This window comes from Toxotes jaculatrix, chromosome 2, assembly GCF_017976425.1.
Source record: "Toxotes jaculatrix isolate fToxJac2 chromosome 2, fToxJac2.pri, whole genome shotgun sequence".
Lineage (NCBI taxonomy): Eukaryota > Metazoa > Chordata > Actinopteri > Toxotidae > Toxotes > Toxotes jaculatrix.
This window is the reverse complement of record NC_054395.1, coordinates 5,652,631-5,670,559: the sequence shown is the minus strand read 5'-3', so window position 1 is coordinate 5,670,559 and position 17,929 is coordinate 5,652,631. Positions and strand designations below refer to the sequence as shown.

The window sequence follows — 17,929 nt, the reverse complement described above, 5'->3', positions numbered from 1 at the left end:
CCCCCCCCACAACTGAGAAGCTAACCAGCAAATGGTTGCCATATCTACTTGGAAAAAAAAACTTCTCAACCTAATTTTGTGGATCGACTTGTTAGTGAAATACAGAAATGTGATTAAAAAGAGTCGACGATTACTAACTGGAGTTTGAACTGAAAGCAGACCTCTTCAGCCATTTCAGCACCTGGCTGATCAAGTCAAACAATATGCAGGCATCAACATGGCTGGAGTCCAAACAACTCTGCCTCAGAACAATGCTTAAGAACAACAAACCTCCCACCTGCACGAACTTTCAACGGTCGCCCTCATGTTGGTTCGTGCGTGTGTTTATATGCGAGCATCCCTGACCGTCACTTCACCGGCTCATCCTATTGGCCACATTCACTGCACCTGTTCGACCCACCCGCCAATCACACGCTTTAGTCGCTGAGCTCCAAGATGGCGGCTTCCAGTGCTCCGTACCACACATCATCGATTTTGGAAGCTAAATATCACCATCTCTCTGCCGTCTAAACCCATGAGGGAGCAGACCAGAAGGAGCCGAGTGGACCTGGGGTGTCACCACTGAAACACGGAAACGGTTTCCCCGCGGTTTGTTCATGCCAGGACCCGGTCTCGGTGTCGGTCTGTAGGGGGTTGTGTTATCCGAGTATGGCCACCGAGAACAGGATCAATTTTTGGAGGAGAAACGCAAAGGTTCCCGGAAGGTGGGTTTTCGTTAGTCTCTCTTTATTATACCGAAGCAGGACCAAGTTACATTCCTTCAGAAAGTTTCATAGAAATACTGTTGCTAATGTGGAAAATATCACCAACGGTCAGAACAGAAACATATTAGTCATAGCTCCTTTTAGCCGGATCGACTCGTAATCAAGTGTATACAGGAAAAGTAGCTTAAAGCTGAGCTCTTTAGCTGACCTTAACGTACAAAATGTCACTGTAAATATCTCATGAATGGTCATTAGCTGACCATGTTGTAGTTGTGTGTTTTATGACATTCGCTTGAGGATTTGTTTGAGTGTGTGTGTCAGCTGAGAGAGACGGAGCTGCATCTCTGTCTTCTCTGCGGATTCTAACGCTCAGGGTGGAGGTGTCAGCTGTCACAGTCAGTGCATCCCCCGCCATATGCTTTCTCAGTCTGAGCTGAGTGAGTGACACACAATATAAGATAGCTACAGAGAGAGAGAGAGAGGGGACAGTGAAGAAGACTCAAGTGTCTTGATGAGGGTGACTGCAGCAATCTCAGATCTCTTATTTTGTAATCTCTAAGTGGGCTTTGTTAGATGAGTCATTAGGGCAGAAGTTAGATAAAATACATCCTCTTTTTGTGGCAGTTTTATTGATGACTAAGATGACCAGCAGCACAACCATAAGAAGCAGTTGGACAGATTAGGAAGCACTTGTTCCAAAGTAGAGGTTATATTAAGGGTCATGGAAAAATGGTATTATGTCACTAATGTGGGAGAAAGCAGGTAGATCATTAATAACACTTTAGACCTGTGTTAGCCCAGGCCCTAGTTGGTGGCTCTCATGTATAACCACTGGTTCGAGTCACAGTGGCAGTGGAGCTTTGTTTCTCTATAAAATAAATATGTGGCAAAACCCATAAGGTCATTTAATGAGACTTACCACTGTTCTGAATGTATTCCCAGAATCCTCCTCTAAACCTCTGGATAAAACAATATCCCATGCTCTGCACAACAAAAAAGATTTTTAACCCGTTTCTCAGGCAGTTGGGTTTAGGTTTTATGAATGCAGTATTTTCTTTATTTTATGCAGGTAATGACTATTTTTTCATCAAGCTGGTTAGAAGGGTCTTTGAAAATTACATAAGTGGTGTTAAACTATTCTCTGGCTTATTATTTATCAGAGAAAGGTGTTCTTACTGTTGTAACTTGAATTTATTCGTGATATGTGAGAGGCAATAACAGGGGCGAGGCTAGTCCCAGCCTGTAGAGCTTGCTCAATAGGCATCATGGTAATGGGTCATAATAGACTCTTAGTATCTGCAGGTATTCTCATACTCGCTTTTATTTTACTCACCCTGAACACTTGTGGAAAATGCAAACTCATCATTAAGACACGACCCGTTCAAGCGTATGTGTTTGTGTTTATATCTTTACTGGCCTCTGTGTCTGTCTGACTGTGAAGATCCTGAGCGGCTGTCCTGCCCTGGCTCCATGCAACTGCCCGACAGAGAGGGTGGGGTGGGCAAGGGGGGGAGGGCAGTGTGTTTGGGAAATCTGAGAGGCGAGGATCTCTAAGGAGAGGGCGTTGTTGCCTTTGTCAGGCACACTGATCTCTCTGAAACTGTGGTGGGTGGAAAGCTGGAAGCCCGAATACAAACATATGTTTGAACAAGAAGCGAGCAGCTAGTCTTGCTGCCTGTCCTTGAGCCGCTCCTGATAAAGCAAGTCTGAGGCTGGTAAACAAGAGACTCTGGCACTGCCAGATAATCAGCAGGCCCAGTTCTCAGCCACCAGGCTGACTGTCAGTTTATTCATGCAAATGACATGAATTAGCTTGAAGTGTCAGAAGCCACAGTTTGACCAAATTCACATACTAGTAGTGATATGTATTACTTTGTGATGTTTACACAAAAGCCTCTCAGCTACTCTGAACGAGGTTCTTATCATGAGTGAAATGTTTGATACACTGACAGCCAACATTTAGGATATTGCATTACTGGATCCAGTCTTTTTTTCTTGTTAGAAAAACCTAAACGTTTTGATGTGGTGGAGGAGGCTGCAAGGAAAAGAGATAAGGAAAGAAGTGTTGTTGGCAGTTGTGGGCCTGGCCCAGATCCCATCCTGCGACTCTTCACTGTGTCTGCTTTGGGTCGCCAGAGTTGGAAAGAAGCTGAGCATTAAGATTCTCACATCCGCTGAACATAATGCCCACCACAGGGTGGTAAAGAACATGGGGGCTGTGCAAGCTGTCCTCTTGTTCCGTTCAGTACTCAGTAAAAACAGTCCAATCTAAGTAAGAGAGGGTTATGGTTATTTCAATGGGGGTAGAAAAGAGTTGTCATCTTGTTAATGGAGGACAGAATACGAGGCTGTATTTGCTGCCTCTGTGCTTCACAAAATGCGTCCCCACTGTGTTTCAAACACTGGCACATCATTGACACAAATCTCAAACTAATCCCAAATCATAAATTTGAGCTTACAGACAAACTCTTCTTATCTTTGTATGGTTTGGTTTGTTGTAATGTGTACGCAGCAGGGGTTGGATGATACTATCCATCACCTTCCCTTTTAATAATACTGGACACAATGTGTCTGGCAGCCGTATATTCAATCTAGTGCATGGACCAAAGGGTCGTTTCCATCTGTGCTGCTTTCTTGTCTGTGATTTTTAAAGGCACTGAGCAATTTACTGCAACTAATAAACAAGGAGAAATATGTGTAGAAAGAGCAACACTGGACAAGGACAGGATGTGTGTCTGCCAACTTTCCTCTGAACAGTAATGAATGAGCAGATCCTCTGAAGTTCATCTTTGACTGTTAGCACCAGCTGGGTCAAAGACGTGGAAGCTGCATGTGTTTTTTTCTGCACAGAGGTGACAGCATTTCACGTCATCTTCTACAGTGTACAGCCAGTTTACGGAGCACAGCATCCACCTCTCGACCCACGATTACGACGCACGTGAGTGCTGAGCTCAGCTGGACTGCATGGCGTCATGTCACCCACTCCCATCTTCAGCCTTGTTTTGCAGCTGATTGTCTTCGAGTGCTTGAACCTGTGTGGACTGCATGCACTGCTTCTGTGCCAATGCTGACATTTACATCGCCTATTTGAGAGATTTGTAGTGTTTTGTTGGATTTGCTTTTATTTTATTTTATTTTATTTTATTTTATTTTATTTTATTTTATTTTATTTTCGTTCCTTTTGGTGACGTGTTGGTGTATATTAAGGACGAGTGAGACCACTGAACTCTTTCATTTTCTGCCTTTCATTGTCTTGCCTGTTTGACCTCTGGATCTGTCCCCCTGCAGGTATCCCAAAGACACAAAGCCTAAGTTCAACAATCTCAAGTCCAAAAAGGCCTCCAGCTTCCATGAGTTTGCCCGCAGCACCAATGATGCCTGGGACATCGACGATGAGGAAGATGAGGATTTCCTCGGGACTCCTGCCCCAGCTTCATCCCTGCAGACAGGCCTGCACTCCACGTCCACACAGAATCAGGTGGCTACAAGACATAGTTTTTATCTGTGAGCAGCTTTGGGCATTGAGTTGGTCTGAGTTGAAATGAGATATTCTGATGTGTTTCCTTTGTCCTCACGGCAGCAGCAGAACCAGGCAGGTGAGACAGAGAGCAGGGTGTCACACAGGCTGGCATGTCCTAGCTCGGAAGATCAAAACTTCCAGGATGTTCAGGAGGAAGACACAGACTGCGAGCATGTCAACGGCAAGGTTGTCAAGTCTAATAGTGAGGCCCACCTCAACTCATCGTCAGGTATGTGGCTGATGTGCTGCAGAAGTACATGCTGCATTAAGAACCAGTGAGCAGCTTATCAGGTGATTCATAGTGAAGCTAATTACAGAGGAGGGACCTCACACTGCTGTCAGGACTGCTGGGATTATACTAGGCCTGTAGCATGTGCCTGGCAGGACATTTTACAGTCCGTGTGCACTAATGTGTCTTCAGACAAATGACTCTGGTCAAACTACCAATGAGTTTATTATCATCAACACTGTAGTACTGTGTACTAACAGTGCAAATTAATTAAGGTATTTAAAATTAAAATTGTCTTTGTGAATAAGGAGTAATTACAGCTTAGCCTCTCATGAATCACAAATGAATAGTAACAGTATGTTCTGAGGCTCAGGCTATTCATCAGTCCCTCATACTTCAGCCTGTTCACAAGTCTCCCACTGAGTCAGCTCCCAGAGGCCAGTTGGTCAAACAGATGTATACACACTTTCAAAGAAAGGACAGAATTTTACATAGAATTTGATATAGGACAAACTCCTTTTCACTTCAGAACAATCGAAGAATACCTCTGGTTGGATCTCTTTGTTAACTGCAAACAAAATACATTTAGCCAGTAATCACACTGTAGAAGATGTGATATGATATGATGATGCTGCTGAAGAATCAATTTTAAGTCAGTTTGGTTTTTGAATAGTGGGGCCTATAGATAAGCTGCATTCATTTGTATATATAGATAAGTATGCACCTCTCTTATCTAAACAGTCCCTCATTCCTGAACTCATGTGCCGTCGTTGAAATGAGAAGCCCAACCATCTCTAAGATAACGAGGATTAACTATGGAAGTAACTGGGGCAAACAAAAAGGAATTTAAATATCTAGATTGAGAGGATTAATGAAACTTAACTCTATAGAGAGGGTGTTTAGTTGAACATTATGTGTCATTACTTTTTGATTACTTTATTATTAGATTTCTATCTTTCTTTTTTTTTTTCATACGTGGCCCTCTACAGTCCGCTCCACACTGCAGAAGCAGCAGTCTCTCCCAGTCCGTCCCATCATCCCACTGGTGGCTCGCATCTCAGACCAGAACGCATCAGGGGCACCACCCATGACGGTGCGGGAGAAGAGCCGGCTGGACAAATTCAGGCAGCTACTTGCGAGTCCCAACACTGATCTAGGTACAGTAGGAGAGCAAACACCACAGCCACACACCATCACACTGTAGATATTTGTAGGTATTTGTAAAGCCCCATTCGGACGGACTCAGCGATGAGAGCTAGACTGACCCTCTAACAGCAATGTACAGTTAGCAATGTTTAAATGTCTTTGGAGAGAAAAGAGAGGGTTGAGTAAACGTCACTGCCTGAAAGTTGTACTGCGTGTTAACACTTTCCTCTAGGTTACATCCATCTGAACACACTGTCTGCTTCAGGGTGTCGGTGTCTGCTGTGGTTTTCTGCACACTGAAACAGAGTGTCGATAACGTGTGTTCATATCTTGCTCTGTGCTGTTACAGAGGAACTCCGGAAGCACAGCTGGTCTGGCATACCGAGAGAAGTCCGGCCAATCACATGGAGACTGCTCTCTGTAAGTCTCATGACCTTCAGTTTTTTTGCTATCATGTAGTCTTCTGTGTGTCTTGGCTGGCTTTTTATTGGACTTTAACAGTTGTAACCCACAGGAGACAATCCACAGACGTGTACCGTGATTCACAAACATTTCACTATGTCAAAACATGTATTTATTTATTTATTTGTGTTGTGTAAAATCATATCTACAAAAAATACAGAGTGATTTGCCAATAGGCATAACTTACTCTGTAAACATTTATGCCGTTGTAGATCCTTTTGTACGGGTGAAACAGGCGACGTCACATGGTCCCTGCCATTTGTTTGTGGATTTTTGTCCAATTCTTATCGCAGCTGATCAGTAGAAAAAAAAATGTGTGAGCTGCAGTTACTAGGTAGGCCTACAGGAGGCAACATTCCCTCACGTGAACTCAGTGGCTGTGATTCAGGATCGGGTTCAGTGTTGACACTTTCAGGTGAGTGTGTTGTGCTTGCTTTCTTACTGGAGTTACCTTCTGTTTGCTAACTTTGTATTAACTGTGTACAAGCTAGCTCACGTGAGATCGGACGACTCAGAGTGAGGCGTTAGCTACCTGTTTTGGCAACATTGCTATGCTGTGTAAGACAATTAATTTAAGTGGAAATGTTTGTGTGGATTTCACAATAATTACACTACAACTGGAATTACCAATCAATTCAATAGCCTATGTTAACTGCTGTCAGTTGATCAATAAACGTTCTTGTTCCATAGAGATGGAATCAGAAGTAGTATTCAGTAGTAGTAGTATTCAAGTGACAGTCATTTAAAGGTACCAGTTATTACTGCTTAAATTGTAAAGTATACATTTATTTATGTTTAATATTGTATGTTTGCAATATGTTTAAATGTTATGGAAAATGATTAGTGTGTTTAAAGGTATTGTGCATGCAGTAATACATGTTTTATGGACACACTGAAGTACAGCTGCAGGAAGTAGTTGTGTATATTTCTGTCAGAGTGGAGACAGACTGGTTGGTCAGTGCTTCATCCTACAGCAACATAATGACCCAGAACATTAGAAGAACAGAACCAGACGGAGGCTCCACATGATAGAGACCTGCACAGTCTCCAGACCTAAAAGCTCATGGAGCTGGTTTTGGGATGAACTGGACAGAAGGTGAAAGCAAAGCAACCTGCAAGTGCAGCTCGTCTGTGGGAGCTTCTGCAGCAGTGATGGGACGAACCTTCTCAAACAAATAGGAGGGAAATCTCAAACGTCATGTTGCTCACTAACTGACAGGAAAGCTCATTTTATGTTTACAGATGGATCCACAAATGTGTAATTGTTTACATAGTAAGTTAGGCATATTTGTGAATTGCTCTGTATTTTTGAGGATACAGTTATACACAACACAAAGAAAAAAACGACATGTTTGTGCATAGTGAAATATTTGTGTACACACATGGATTTTCTCCTCTGGGTTACAACTGTTAGAGTCCAATAAAAATTTCTCTAGTTGCATGCTCACATTATGCTCACAAAATGTCAAAACCTTATCCTACCCCGCAGCCTTATCTGTTCGCTTTCCTCTTATCTCAAATAGTCAGCCTGTTCTGTTCCTCTGAAACTGTTCACATAAGCAAAAAAAAGTTGCTTCTCACTGACTCTTTCTCTCCTGTTCCTGGTCTCTGACAGGGCTACCTGCCAGCCAACAAGGAGCGCAGAGAACTGGTGCTAAAAAGGAAGCGAGAAGAATACTTTGGTTTCATCGAGCAGTATTACCACTCCAGAACAGATGAGCACTATAAAGACACGTACAGACAGGTAATAGTACAGTTAAAGTTAATAAGCCTTTGGGCTGCTGCTACTCATCTGTCAAAAAATTAGTAAAGACCATATTATAATTGAAAAGGAAACATGCACAAACATGTGACATGTCAATAATCTTTCTCCCTGGTAGATCCACATTGACATCCCAAGAACCAACCCTCTGATTCCCTTGTTCCAGCAGCCTGTTGTGCAAGAGGTAGGATGTGAAACACTACAGAGCAGAGGAATTACAAGCAGTTCAAATATGTCAGCAGTTCATCAAAAGTGCATAGGGGTGATTTGTTTGTGTGGGCTTGTTTTTAATATTACCGGGGGGCTTAACCAAACCCATGAGGACCCTGTGGGGACCCCCAAGAGGTCCCCAGAGGTAGAGACTCCTTTTTGGGGGTTAAGACTTGGCATCCCTTGTAATCTCTCAGTAAATGTGGTAAACTCATTCAGTAACCTAACATTTTGTTGTTGTTTTTCCTTCCTTAGGTGTTTGAGCGTATCCTCTTTATCTGGGCCATCCGTCACCCAGCCAGTGGTTACGTCCAGGGAATCAATGATCTGGTGACACCCTTCTTTGTCGTCTTCCTGTTTGAGTTTGTCAGTAAGTCACTGATGGGAAAATTCCTCCACATCAGACCAGAATGACTCATGTCAGCCTTTTTAATTTTTGATGATTGCTGATGGTTGTTCCATGTGCCTACATTTTACAATGCTGTTACAACATCCTGAGTCAAAAACATTTCTTCAGCCAACCTCAGCAGAGGGCAGCATTCAGAAATCCTCCTGTAAACCTGCTCCTCTGTGTGAGTCAGGCGGTTTCTGTGTCATTCGGTGCTGTTTGTTGTTCCAGCGGAGGATGTGGAGAACTTTGACGTGGCGGCGCTGCCTCTGGACACCCAGAGAAACATCGAAGCTGACAGCTTCTGGTGCATGAGCAAGCTGCTGGATGGAATACAGGTCTGCTCACACACAAACAGCTCAGTGATCATAAAGCAGTAACCTGTGCCAGTTCACTGACATTCATTTCCTTTCAGGACAACTACACCTTCGCTCAGCCTGGAATCCAGAACAAAGTGAAAGCTTTGGAGGAGCTGGTCAGCAGGATAGATGGTGAGTGGACTCCTGTCAGTCATCATCCATTACTATGTTCTGCTCATTCCTCCTCATTTTGTTTGTTTGTTTGTTTCTGAGTTTGTACTAAGAGCTCATACATGCAGAAGGTAATAGAGGGTAGTGTGCTTGTGTGTGTGTGTGTGTGTGTGTGTGTGTTGTCCGTCCACAGAGGACATTCACAATCATTTCAAGAAGTATGAAGTAGAGTACCTGCAGTTCGCTTTCCGGTGGATGAACAATCTGCTGATGAGGGAGCTGCCACTTCGTTGCACTATCCGTCTGTGGGACACCTACCAGGTAACACAGAGTGTACACCATCACTGATCCGTTACAGTACAACAGCACAACAACCTGCAGTCTAGCACTCACACTGCAAATATGATCCATCGCACAGGATTTATTACGTTTACTGGGTTCAGGTGTGGGGACAGACTGTCCTCTCCCTGCTGATTATCTTTGCTGGTGACATTTGGATCACGGTTGAAGCTGCGTTGTAGTTGGCTGCAGTGTTGCTCTGTTTCCACAGGCTGAAGCAGAGGGTTTCTCCCACTTCCATCTGTACGTCTGTGCTGCTTTCCTCATTGAGTGGCGCAAAGAAATTCTCTCCATGGTTGACTTTCAGGTACCGTTGTCTTTCTAGTCATTTCCACACGACTGAGAAAGTAACCACTAAATTATAAGCAGCTGAATACATAGTTGTGGAATGTTGTCACTAATAAACATGAGTTTAAATACCACCAGATCAGAAATACCAGAATTGTGTGTATTTAAATGTTTGGAATGCATCTGTCTGAATTAATGTGGTTTCATTTGATGTGAATGATAAGCTTGTGTTTCAAGACGGAAGGAGTCAATTTTAGAAAACCCAGCTCATTTATTTTAAATCACAGTCCCCCTCCTACATTTACACACTTCACACTCCATCAGTTGTGGAGCATAGGGGTCCCTTCTTTGTAGAAGTCAGTATTTTGGATCTCCAGAAAGTGATCCACAGCAGAGATGAGGTCATAGTTACAGTCAAAATGGCGACCACTGAGCTCCTTCTTCATCCTGGGGAAGAGGTAGTAGCCTGAGGGGCCATATCAGCTTGAATCAGGCCAAGGACCTTCTTACTTTGTCCATAGGAGCTGACCTGCATGTGCACGTAACCAGAGCTGTATAACTCATCTCCTTCTACCTGAGGCCATGAACCTATCAGCCACTCTTCGTAGAATGTGTTTTGTAGAGAAATTATGACCACACAAAGAAACTCTCAGTGGTGGTATTGTGCCACAAAGTAACATTCTGTCAAGTAGAGCAAGAGCAAAAAACACTAGAGATACAAATTCTTTGTGTGATAGTATTTACAAAATATAATTGTTGTGCATGCAAAAAAAAAAAATCTTTTCTGTGCTCGAACTATTCCTCAGGTACAAATGTAACTCCATGTTCATTGGCGATAGCAGCTGTTTGCACTGTGTCACACTGTCAGATGTTTGCTGAAAGCAGCAGATGCTCACCTGCACAACTCAACACATTCTCACTGCCGGTGTAGACAGGAAGTTCAATAAGGTCAATACATTCAGAGGATTAAAGGTTTCAGTTAGGCATTGCTTTCCTTGCATACAGGTTGCAGTGTATACATTGCACTGCAGCAGTGAACATGCACACCTGATTCCACTGTCTCTAAGTTATATTTTACAAACTAGCTCATATCGTTTCTATATTTCTAAAATGCTATGCACACTCTGTTATTAACTGCTGCCTTCCATAAATAGTGTCAGTGTCCTGAAATAATTTTTCTGCTGCTCTTCAGGGCCTGCTCATGCTACTGCAGAACGTTCCCACAATCCACTGGGGGAACGAGGAAGTGGGTCTCCTCCTGGCTGAAGCTTATAGACTAAAGTACATGTTTGCAGATGCACCCAGCCACTACAAGAGATAAGGCCCGGGGGCCTCCACATCGCAGCAAACACAGTACTGTTAAACTTCAAATCAGATTAGACTGTGACTGGATGGACGCACACTATCCGAGACACTCCGGACATACAGTGTTGTCTCTGAAGTAACCTGGAAGAGACTGATGTATTCAAGTGCAGCTCCAGGAGACCTGCGGGATGTCATCTCAGAGCTGAATATCGCACACTGGATCTGAGTTCACGGTGCAGCCATAGAGCTCAGTGAACATGAGACTATTTGCAGTCAAGGTACTGCACTGTATCAGTGGACTGTTAGAGTATGAACAACCATAGCTATGCCATTTTGGTTTACTCGTCCTGTTTTTGGTCATGCATACATTGATTGTCTCTCAAGTGAAGTGTACGCTCAGAAGTACATGCTGTGATATACAGGGATGATGAATGTTTGTGAGATCATCCTTTTAGTGAACGACGGTATTTACAGATTATATTTTTTTGCAGATTTGTTTTCATAGACATAGTTTTACAGGGGGAAAAAATATTAGGTGTAAATCAGGCAACTACAACACTTTGTCATAATTATGTAGTCTGACACTGTCAAGCTATTCTAAATAAGATGGACTTTGGGTTTCCCCCACTTCTTCAGATAAGACAGCTAGTTTGTGTGTAGACATATATTTTGGTTCAGGGTTACCAAATCTGCACTGTACAATCAACTAATCAAAGTCCATAGTTTGGGCCTCAATCAGTCAATTCAATTGCTGACACTGATACAATTACTAATATTTTAGCTTGTATTTAGGTACCTAAGACCTAAGAGTTGCAAATAGTAGGTACTGTGTTTCATTTCAGGTTGTGTTTTGTTTGAAGGTGGAGAAACTGATCCGGTATCAGCTTACCTTCTTGTTAAAGGCGAATTAGCTGGTCAAGAGGATTATTTTTTATTTTATTTTTATTTTTTTGGGAAATAACTATGTGGCTCTTGGGTGTAGCTCATAAATGTCAAGAGTGGTAAAGTGTGAATTTTACTGCCTCTGAATAGATCAGGAAAACGAGAGAACTTCAGGTTAATGTAGCTTTGGATCTCCCCTCTCACACGTCAGCTGAAATAGGTCTAATTTTTAGGGTGGAACTGACTTAGATGAATTTAAATTTTATTATATTTTAGACAAATGAAATATGATTTTAGTTAGAGATAGTGGCACACATTAATACTCTTATAAATGGCACAAAATGAGATCAGTAACAACTAGCCTTGATTTTACCAAACTTAGTTTTTATGCCTAACAATGAGAGTAGTTGTCTTATAAATGATCTTATGATAGTCTGTGAAGTATCTAATTGAAAACTGTGGCCACTGTAAAAACTTCATATAATAACAAGCAGTGAAAATGTTCAGTTTCCTCAGTTTGGAATAATTGTTTATAGAGATATTTTGAAATAAAATTGAGGAAGTGCCCCCTGTCGATGCTTGTTTGTACTGAAAGAAGTTTAATCACACCATCCTACCTGTGGACTCAGTGCAGCTCAGAATATATGACGATGCCTTTGTTATGAGCATTTGTAATGTACTCCATGCTTTTAAAGTGTAACATGTATAAATGCTTTGTCATTAATGCTTGTGTTTTATGTTTGTTTCAGATTCAGGTTAGGTTGCTCTCGTATCTGAGACTTTTCCCTGTGTTTATCTGTAACTGCATTTTATTTTTTTTTTTTTGAGGATCTGTGAGTGAGTGTGTGTGCGGTGCTGGGGATTGTAGAGTTAATATTACTTCATCTACCTTCATTACCAGTGATAATTATAACACAGTGTATGTTAGAAAAATCACAGACATTAGCCTTTGGTGCATCCCCACCATTAGCTGTGTATTTAGGGGTTTCTGCTTCGATCATTTGCTTCACATGAACATTGAACCACTCTGAAGCAAATGCTGTGTTAGGCTGTAGCAACATTTAAAATCAGGATTTTCTGTGCATTAGCATCCTGGCAATTATCCTGGTCATTGTAGTCTACAACAAATTGAACTATGAATTTGTGCATTTCATGATCAGCTGTGTGAAGTCTAAATTCATGTCCAGGAATTAGTTGGTCCCTCTGAAACGTGGTGCTTCAACCATCGATTGAAGTCTGACTTACTTTATGGCATTATATTCAGTGAAGTCCTACTGAAGACACTGTGCTACTGAAACTTGAGTTGGTGAAATCAGCCTTTTCTATTTTTGGAAAAGTAACACTTTCATAAACCTGTTTATAGTTTGTTCATTGTCAGTTTTTGCATCATTAAACCAGCTGTAATCTTATGTTCATCAACCTTGTTTTGCTCACCCGAGACATTGAATGTTTTGTGGGTGTTACATTATGCCTTTAGCCTTTCAAGTAGGTTTTCTTCTTTCAGGTGCACCAACCGATTGTGTCCCTACCATGATGGTATTGTTCACTCCATGCTGTGTTCAAGTAAAGGTGATGACTAAAGGCTGAGATCATGAAAACGTGTTGGTGTGTGTCAGAAGTGTTCATTCTGTTTCATCGGTAATCTGCCAAATCTGTACTGGGCCAGTACAGTCTGTTTTAGAGTGCTTCAGTAGTCATCACTGGCTTCAGCCTTAAATGAAGAAATAGTAAATTATTACAGTACCTGCTGTATATTAACGTTTTGTTTATATTAAACGATTGTTATATAAGTGCCAAAAGGAAGAATGTGTGTGTTGTGTTTGGGATGGGTGTAGTGTAGGGTGGGATGGGTGTAGTGTAGGGTGGGAGGGGGGGGGTGGCTGGGTTGGGGTTCATTGGTACCTCAGCACAGACTCCTGATGCTCTCACGCGGTGTTGAGGTGGGCAAGTGACGTGTCGGAAGTGATCCTGACAGCTCAGTGAAGTGCCCCCCACCACAACCACAACCATCACCCCACACAAACTTAGGTTTCACTTTTGCAGCCATGTGAGTGTGGTTTGTGGAAACGAAACCCAGCGTTAACGCGGTTACACCGTCCGGATTTAAGCAGCTGGCAGTAAAGTAGTCGCCGCGCGTTCGTCGGAGCGCCGAGGTAAGTTGTTTTTAGCGAAGGGAAATGAGCGTTTCTAACCTGTTAGCGCAGCTAGCTCCGAGCTAACGTTAGCCAAACACGCAGTCAGTCTGTGGTCCTGTCGCGCAGTAACGTCTGTGAGCTTACTGCCGTGTAAGCACTGCCTCCTCACTCAGTGGACCTCCGGCTGTTAAGTTATTATTTCACTGAAATTCTGTAAAACGGAACCCAGCTACCAGTCATCGATAACGTTTGCAAGACAGAGCAACAAGCTAACAAGAAGGCTCGCTTCTTGTTTCCCTGCCAAACTTCACTATCTGTTCACTTCACTGTCAGGAAACAAGCTTGGTATTGTTCAGTTTAAATACGTATTTAACAAAGAACTGACACAGCTGAATGTCTTAACCTTTTAATTAGATTTTTAGATTTGTATAATTCACAAGGTTATGACTTAAACTTCTGCTGTTTCCACTAAAGCAGGAGAGAAGCTTGGTGAAAGAGGAGGATGGATGGAGTCAGCTGGAGCACAAGGGCCCCGGAGTCGTTCAGCCGGTCCAGGACGGCAGCAGACACCCTGTCCAGGCTCGCCACCTTCATAGCACACGCTGAGACCAAACAGCACACACGAAACCAGAGACAGCGGCCTTCCCACCTGCTCACAAACGTTTGTCCAGAGTGTGGAAAGGGCTTCATGTATGCAACAGATCTGTTGCACCACCAGGAGTTAAAACACACGTTACCCAAACCTCACCGGTGTTCTTCCTGTGGGCAGGAGTTCTCCCTGAGGTCGTCCTTACAGCTACACAAGTGCGATCGTGATTCCTCCCCGTGTGAACTTTGCCATGGAGAGTCACAGCTTGGCTCTCCGTGCCCTGCATGTACGACTCGGACCTCCGATCCCAGCAGGCCACAGGAGAAATCACTTCACCGTCAGCCGCACCTCCTGGACAGTAGCCCTTACGCTTGTGCCCCGTGTGGCAGAGGTTTCAGCCAGAAGCAGGCTCTGCTGCACCATCAGCAGGCCGGTTGTAGTGAACCACCATCCCCGTCAGATATAATCGATGCCAAGAGCCTTCCAGATGACTCTCCTCCAGTTTCTGAGGGAGACTCAACCCGCTCTGATTCTTCAGACACCCCGGGTCCCAGCAGCAGAGCTGTCAGTGTGTGCCAGTATTGTTCGAGAACCTTCCGCACAGAGGCTGGACTGCAACGCCATAAACAGACCAACCATGCTAAGGAGCGGCTAATGGCTCCACAGGGACAAAAGACCAAAGGAGAATGTACTGGTGGAGAAACAAGGAAAGGAGTGAATACCAATGTGAATGGAGATCCAAATGTAAGGCCTAAATCCAAAAAGAAGCTTCTGAACTGTCGATCTTGTGACATGGTTTTCAGAAGCACCTCTAAGCTCTATGTGCACAGAAAAGAGAAGCACAGCAGAGAGAAAAATATTAGGAGAGAACCAAGGCCAGTCATCAGCAAGCGCAAGAGTGGAGACACGTTTCCATGTCAGGTCTGTGGCAAAGTTTTCTTCCATCACCTCTCACTTAGGGCACATTACAGACGGCACACGGCCTCAAGCTTCAACACAGTCAGAAACAAGAGCCAGTCTGTAGGATGCACCACCAAAGACTCCAAGTTATCAGAAAATAGACCAAATAAAACAAAAACCAGCGTAGCAGATAACAAGACTATTAGGGCTGGTCCAGGGAGGCCCAGGAAAGTGGCCAGATTAGAGACCAAGGTGAGCGATCTCAGAAGCAAGGAAGTGCCTAAAGTGGAGGAGGAAGGGGTGGAGGAGGAGGAGGAGGAGAGAGAGTTCCCCTGCCCCTCCTGTCCAGAGGTTTTCTCTGTGCAGTCACAGCTGAGGGAGCATGTGGAGCTCCACCAGTCCTCCATGAAGAGGAGACAGTGCAGTGTGTGCACCAATGAGATGGACACGTGTAAATGGCCTGGCTCAAAGAGGCAGAGGCTGTACCACTGTGTGCCCTGTCAGCAGGGCTTCTCAGCACTGGACTCTTTCCTGGAACACTGTCAGGAGCACCTGCGAGTCAGGGTGGAGGAGGACAGCATCACAGAGAGCTACACACAGCAGGCCAGCAAAGCCTGAGGTTCGGTTTGAATGTCATCAGCGATTGCCTTGAAGTGTTAGAGAGCGGAGAGCGACGAAGTCTGTGAAATTCTCGTTGATTAAGCGGTTCATTCACTGAGCATTGAGAACTTTTATATCTACGCTGTTGGTTTAATTAGTTTGATGGAATTTATCCTGACCAACATGACAAGGGTTAACGGCAAGGGATTGTTAAAGGACCATACCAGAGTTTTTGCATGTTTTATTTGAGTATAAATCACAGATACTTGACTGCCAGTTATTTTCTAAACCATACCACCATTTTTTTTCTTCATTCTTTAACTGTACAGCATGGAAATCATTTTGCCTGAGATCCATCACAGTGACCATTTAGTTAGTAAACTAGAAAGCTGAACATTGTGGTGTGTTAATGTGCTGCTTATGGGACAGTCCACCATCTAAGATTTGAAACACATTAGATATTTTTCCATATGAACCCTGGACCATGTCTGGAGAATCAGGTCTGGACACTGTCCCGAGTTTCACACATACAGCACACAATTGGAGAACACACCTACTGGAAATACTCTGGTTTAGGAAAGGTTTGAGTGCATGTGTGAAAGCAGCTTTACAGAGCAGGGATGCATTCACAGGTCATGTTGTAGAATAGATCACGATTTGTGTGCACCGGTAATGCACACTTTTCAAATTAATAATCAATTTCAGCTTCATTGCAACATAAACATAACTTTGACTAATCCTAAAGCGAACATGTTCACTATGATGGATTACCTCAGTTTAGGCTGTCTACAAGTTATTTTTTCATTCTGCGGTGGAACACACTGGAACCTGTGGCAGTGTTAAAGTTTAAAAAAAAAAAAAAAACATGCCAAAACACCAGTATGCTTCTTTAATAGAGTCTGGCTTATCCATTCACATTTTACCATCACAGAGAAGACAATATTTCACACAGATCAGGACCTTGTTTCTCAAAAACCTCTTAAAGCTAAGATGGTCTCGGCCCATAGACTGACAGAGGGACTAAGACCATTTGGGTGGTGGGGTGCTTTATGGGAAACAAGACCATCTGCACAACCATGGTACATCCAGCCAAAGCACTGCCAGATATCTTGTTTATTTTTACGTTGAACAGGAGTGCTTTGCTACGTATACTCATATATGTCGCCTGCTGTTCTTCACTCATTTTCTTACAGTTTTGGCAATAATTAGTCACAGATGGGTGGAAACTCTGGTGGGTCACTGCTGTGTGTTGGACCTGGGTATTTGCATTTGCATTGTATTTGTAGCACTGCTTAGAGGACTGGATGGAGTACCTGCAGTGTTTCACCAAGGTTCCAAGAATATCACAGGAGGTGATGTGAACATGTACTGAGCATTTTTATGTGCTGGTTTGAGATTCAAACATGTGGTAGTTGTTATTGCCATAATCTATAGAATAAACAAAATGGCCGTCATGGATAATTATACCCTTTACAATGCCTTTCATTATAGCCTGTCTTTTTAGCTGGCTTTAACTCGGGTGATATTACCTAGCTATGCAAATAGATAGACTGATGGCAGCCCGTTGGTATGTCTGTGACGAGTGATAAGTGCACTTTGGTGAATGAACAATGATCAACGTGAGTTTTTTTTCTTTTTTTTCCCCTGAAGGATTTTCAGCTACTGTTTTCAAAGTGCTACTGTGAAAATGACTGAATAGATTTTGAATCTTCCACTTTTTCAAGGCCTTTTGTAAATTACTTTATGGCTCTTTATAGATAACATTATTAAAATGTAACAGTTCTCAAGGATGTTTTGTTTGTGTTCTTTCTGCTGATTGTGGGTGGAGAGGAGTACATATCAAGTATGAAACAAAATGTTTTTCTCAACGACAAAGGCAGTTTGGTGTCATGCAAATGTCCGTTTCAGAGGCTGTGAGCAGCTCTCATTAAATCTAATTTGTTTGAAAAAGGAGGAAGTGTTATGTCCCAGTGTGTCTAAAATATCCACTGAAATAAGAA

The 17,929-nt window shown here is 43.1% G+C and overlaps 2 protein-coding genes across 6 annotated transcripts; both read left to right on the top strand.

The window, feature by feature from the left end:
• The first annotated feature begins 431 nt into the window (after positions 1–431).
• On the top strand, positions 432–13,497 carry tbc1d22b (TBC1 domain family, member 22B). 3 transcript variants are annotated; one of them, XM_041061751.1, is made up of 13 exons: positions 432–704; positions 3,993–4,182; positions 4,288–4,453; positions 5,443–5,610; positions 5,949–6,019; positions 7,677–7,805; positions 7,942–8,007; positions 8,289–8,403; positions 8,653–8,759; positions 8,837–8,912; positions 9,085–9,212; positions 9,442–9,537; positions 10,711–13,497. In XM_041061751.1, exons 1-13 carry the CDS (start codon positions 649–651, stop codon positions 10,837–10,839), a joined length of 1,497 nt encoding a protein of 498 aa, XP_040917685.1. In that variant the 5' UTR covers positions 432–648; the 3' UTR covers positions 10,840–13,497. The 3 variants fall into 3 exon arrangements, with proteins under 3 accessions (XP_040917685.1, XP_040917676.1, XP_040917667.1); XM_041061742.1 differs by having other exon boundaries at positions 4,285–4,453; XM_041061733.1 differs by having other exon boundaries at positions 4,282–4,453.
• A 231-nt stretch (positions 13,498–13,728) lies between these two features.
• Positions 13,729–16,569, top strand: si:ch211-148l7.4 (uncharacterized protein LOC563603 homolog). 3 transcript variants are annotated; one of them, XM_041066708.1, is made up of 2 exons: positions 13,729–13,858; positions 14,315–16,569. In XM_041066708.1, the coding sequence occupies exon 2, from the start codon at positions 14,343–14,345 to the stop codon at positions 15,945–15,947; it is 1,605 nt and encodes a 534-aa protein (XP_040922642.1). In that variant the 5' UTR covers positions 13,729–13,858; positions 14,315–14,342; the 3' UTR covers positions 15,948–16,569. The 3 variants fall into 3 exon arrangements, with proteins under 3 accessions (XP_040922642.1, XP_040922661.1, XP_040922652.1); XM_041066727.1 differs by having other exon boundaries at positions 13,740–13,858; positions 14,318–16,569; XM_041066718.1 differs by lacking the exon at positions 13,729–13,858 and adding an exon at positions 14,122–14,185.
• The last annotated feature ends 1,360 nt before the right edge of the window (positions 16,570–17,929 follow it).

Excerpts from the sequence above, each read along its gene's own strand:
- tbc1d22b (XM_041061733.1), top strand. The coding sequence starts at position 649 with ATGGCCACCGAGAACAGGATCAATTTTTGGAGGAGAAACGCAAAGGTT. Across the intron at positions 705-3,992 it reads AACGCAAAGGTTCCCGGAAG|GTATCCCAAAGACACAAAGC; the intron begins GTGGGTTTTCGT and ends GTCCCCCTGCAG. Across the intron at positions 9,538-10,710 it reads TCTCCATGGTTGACTTTCAG|GGCCTGCTCATGCTACTGCA; the intron begins GTACCGTTGTCT and ends GCTGCTCTTCAG.
- si:ch211-148l7.4 (XM_041066708.1), top strand. The coding sequence starts at position 14,343 with ATGGATGGAGTCAGCTGGAGCACAAGGGCCCCGGAGTCGTTCAGCCGG.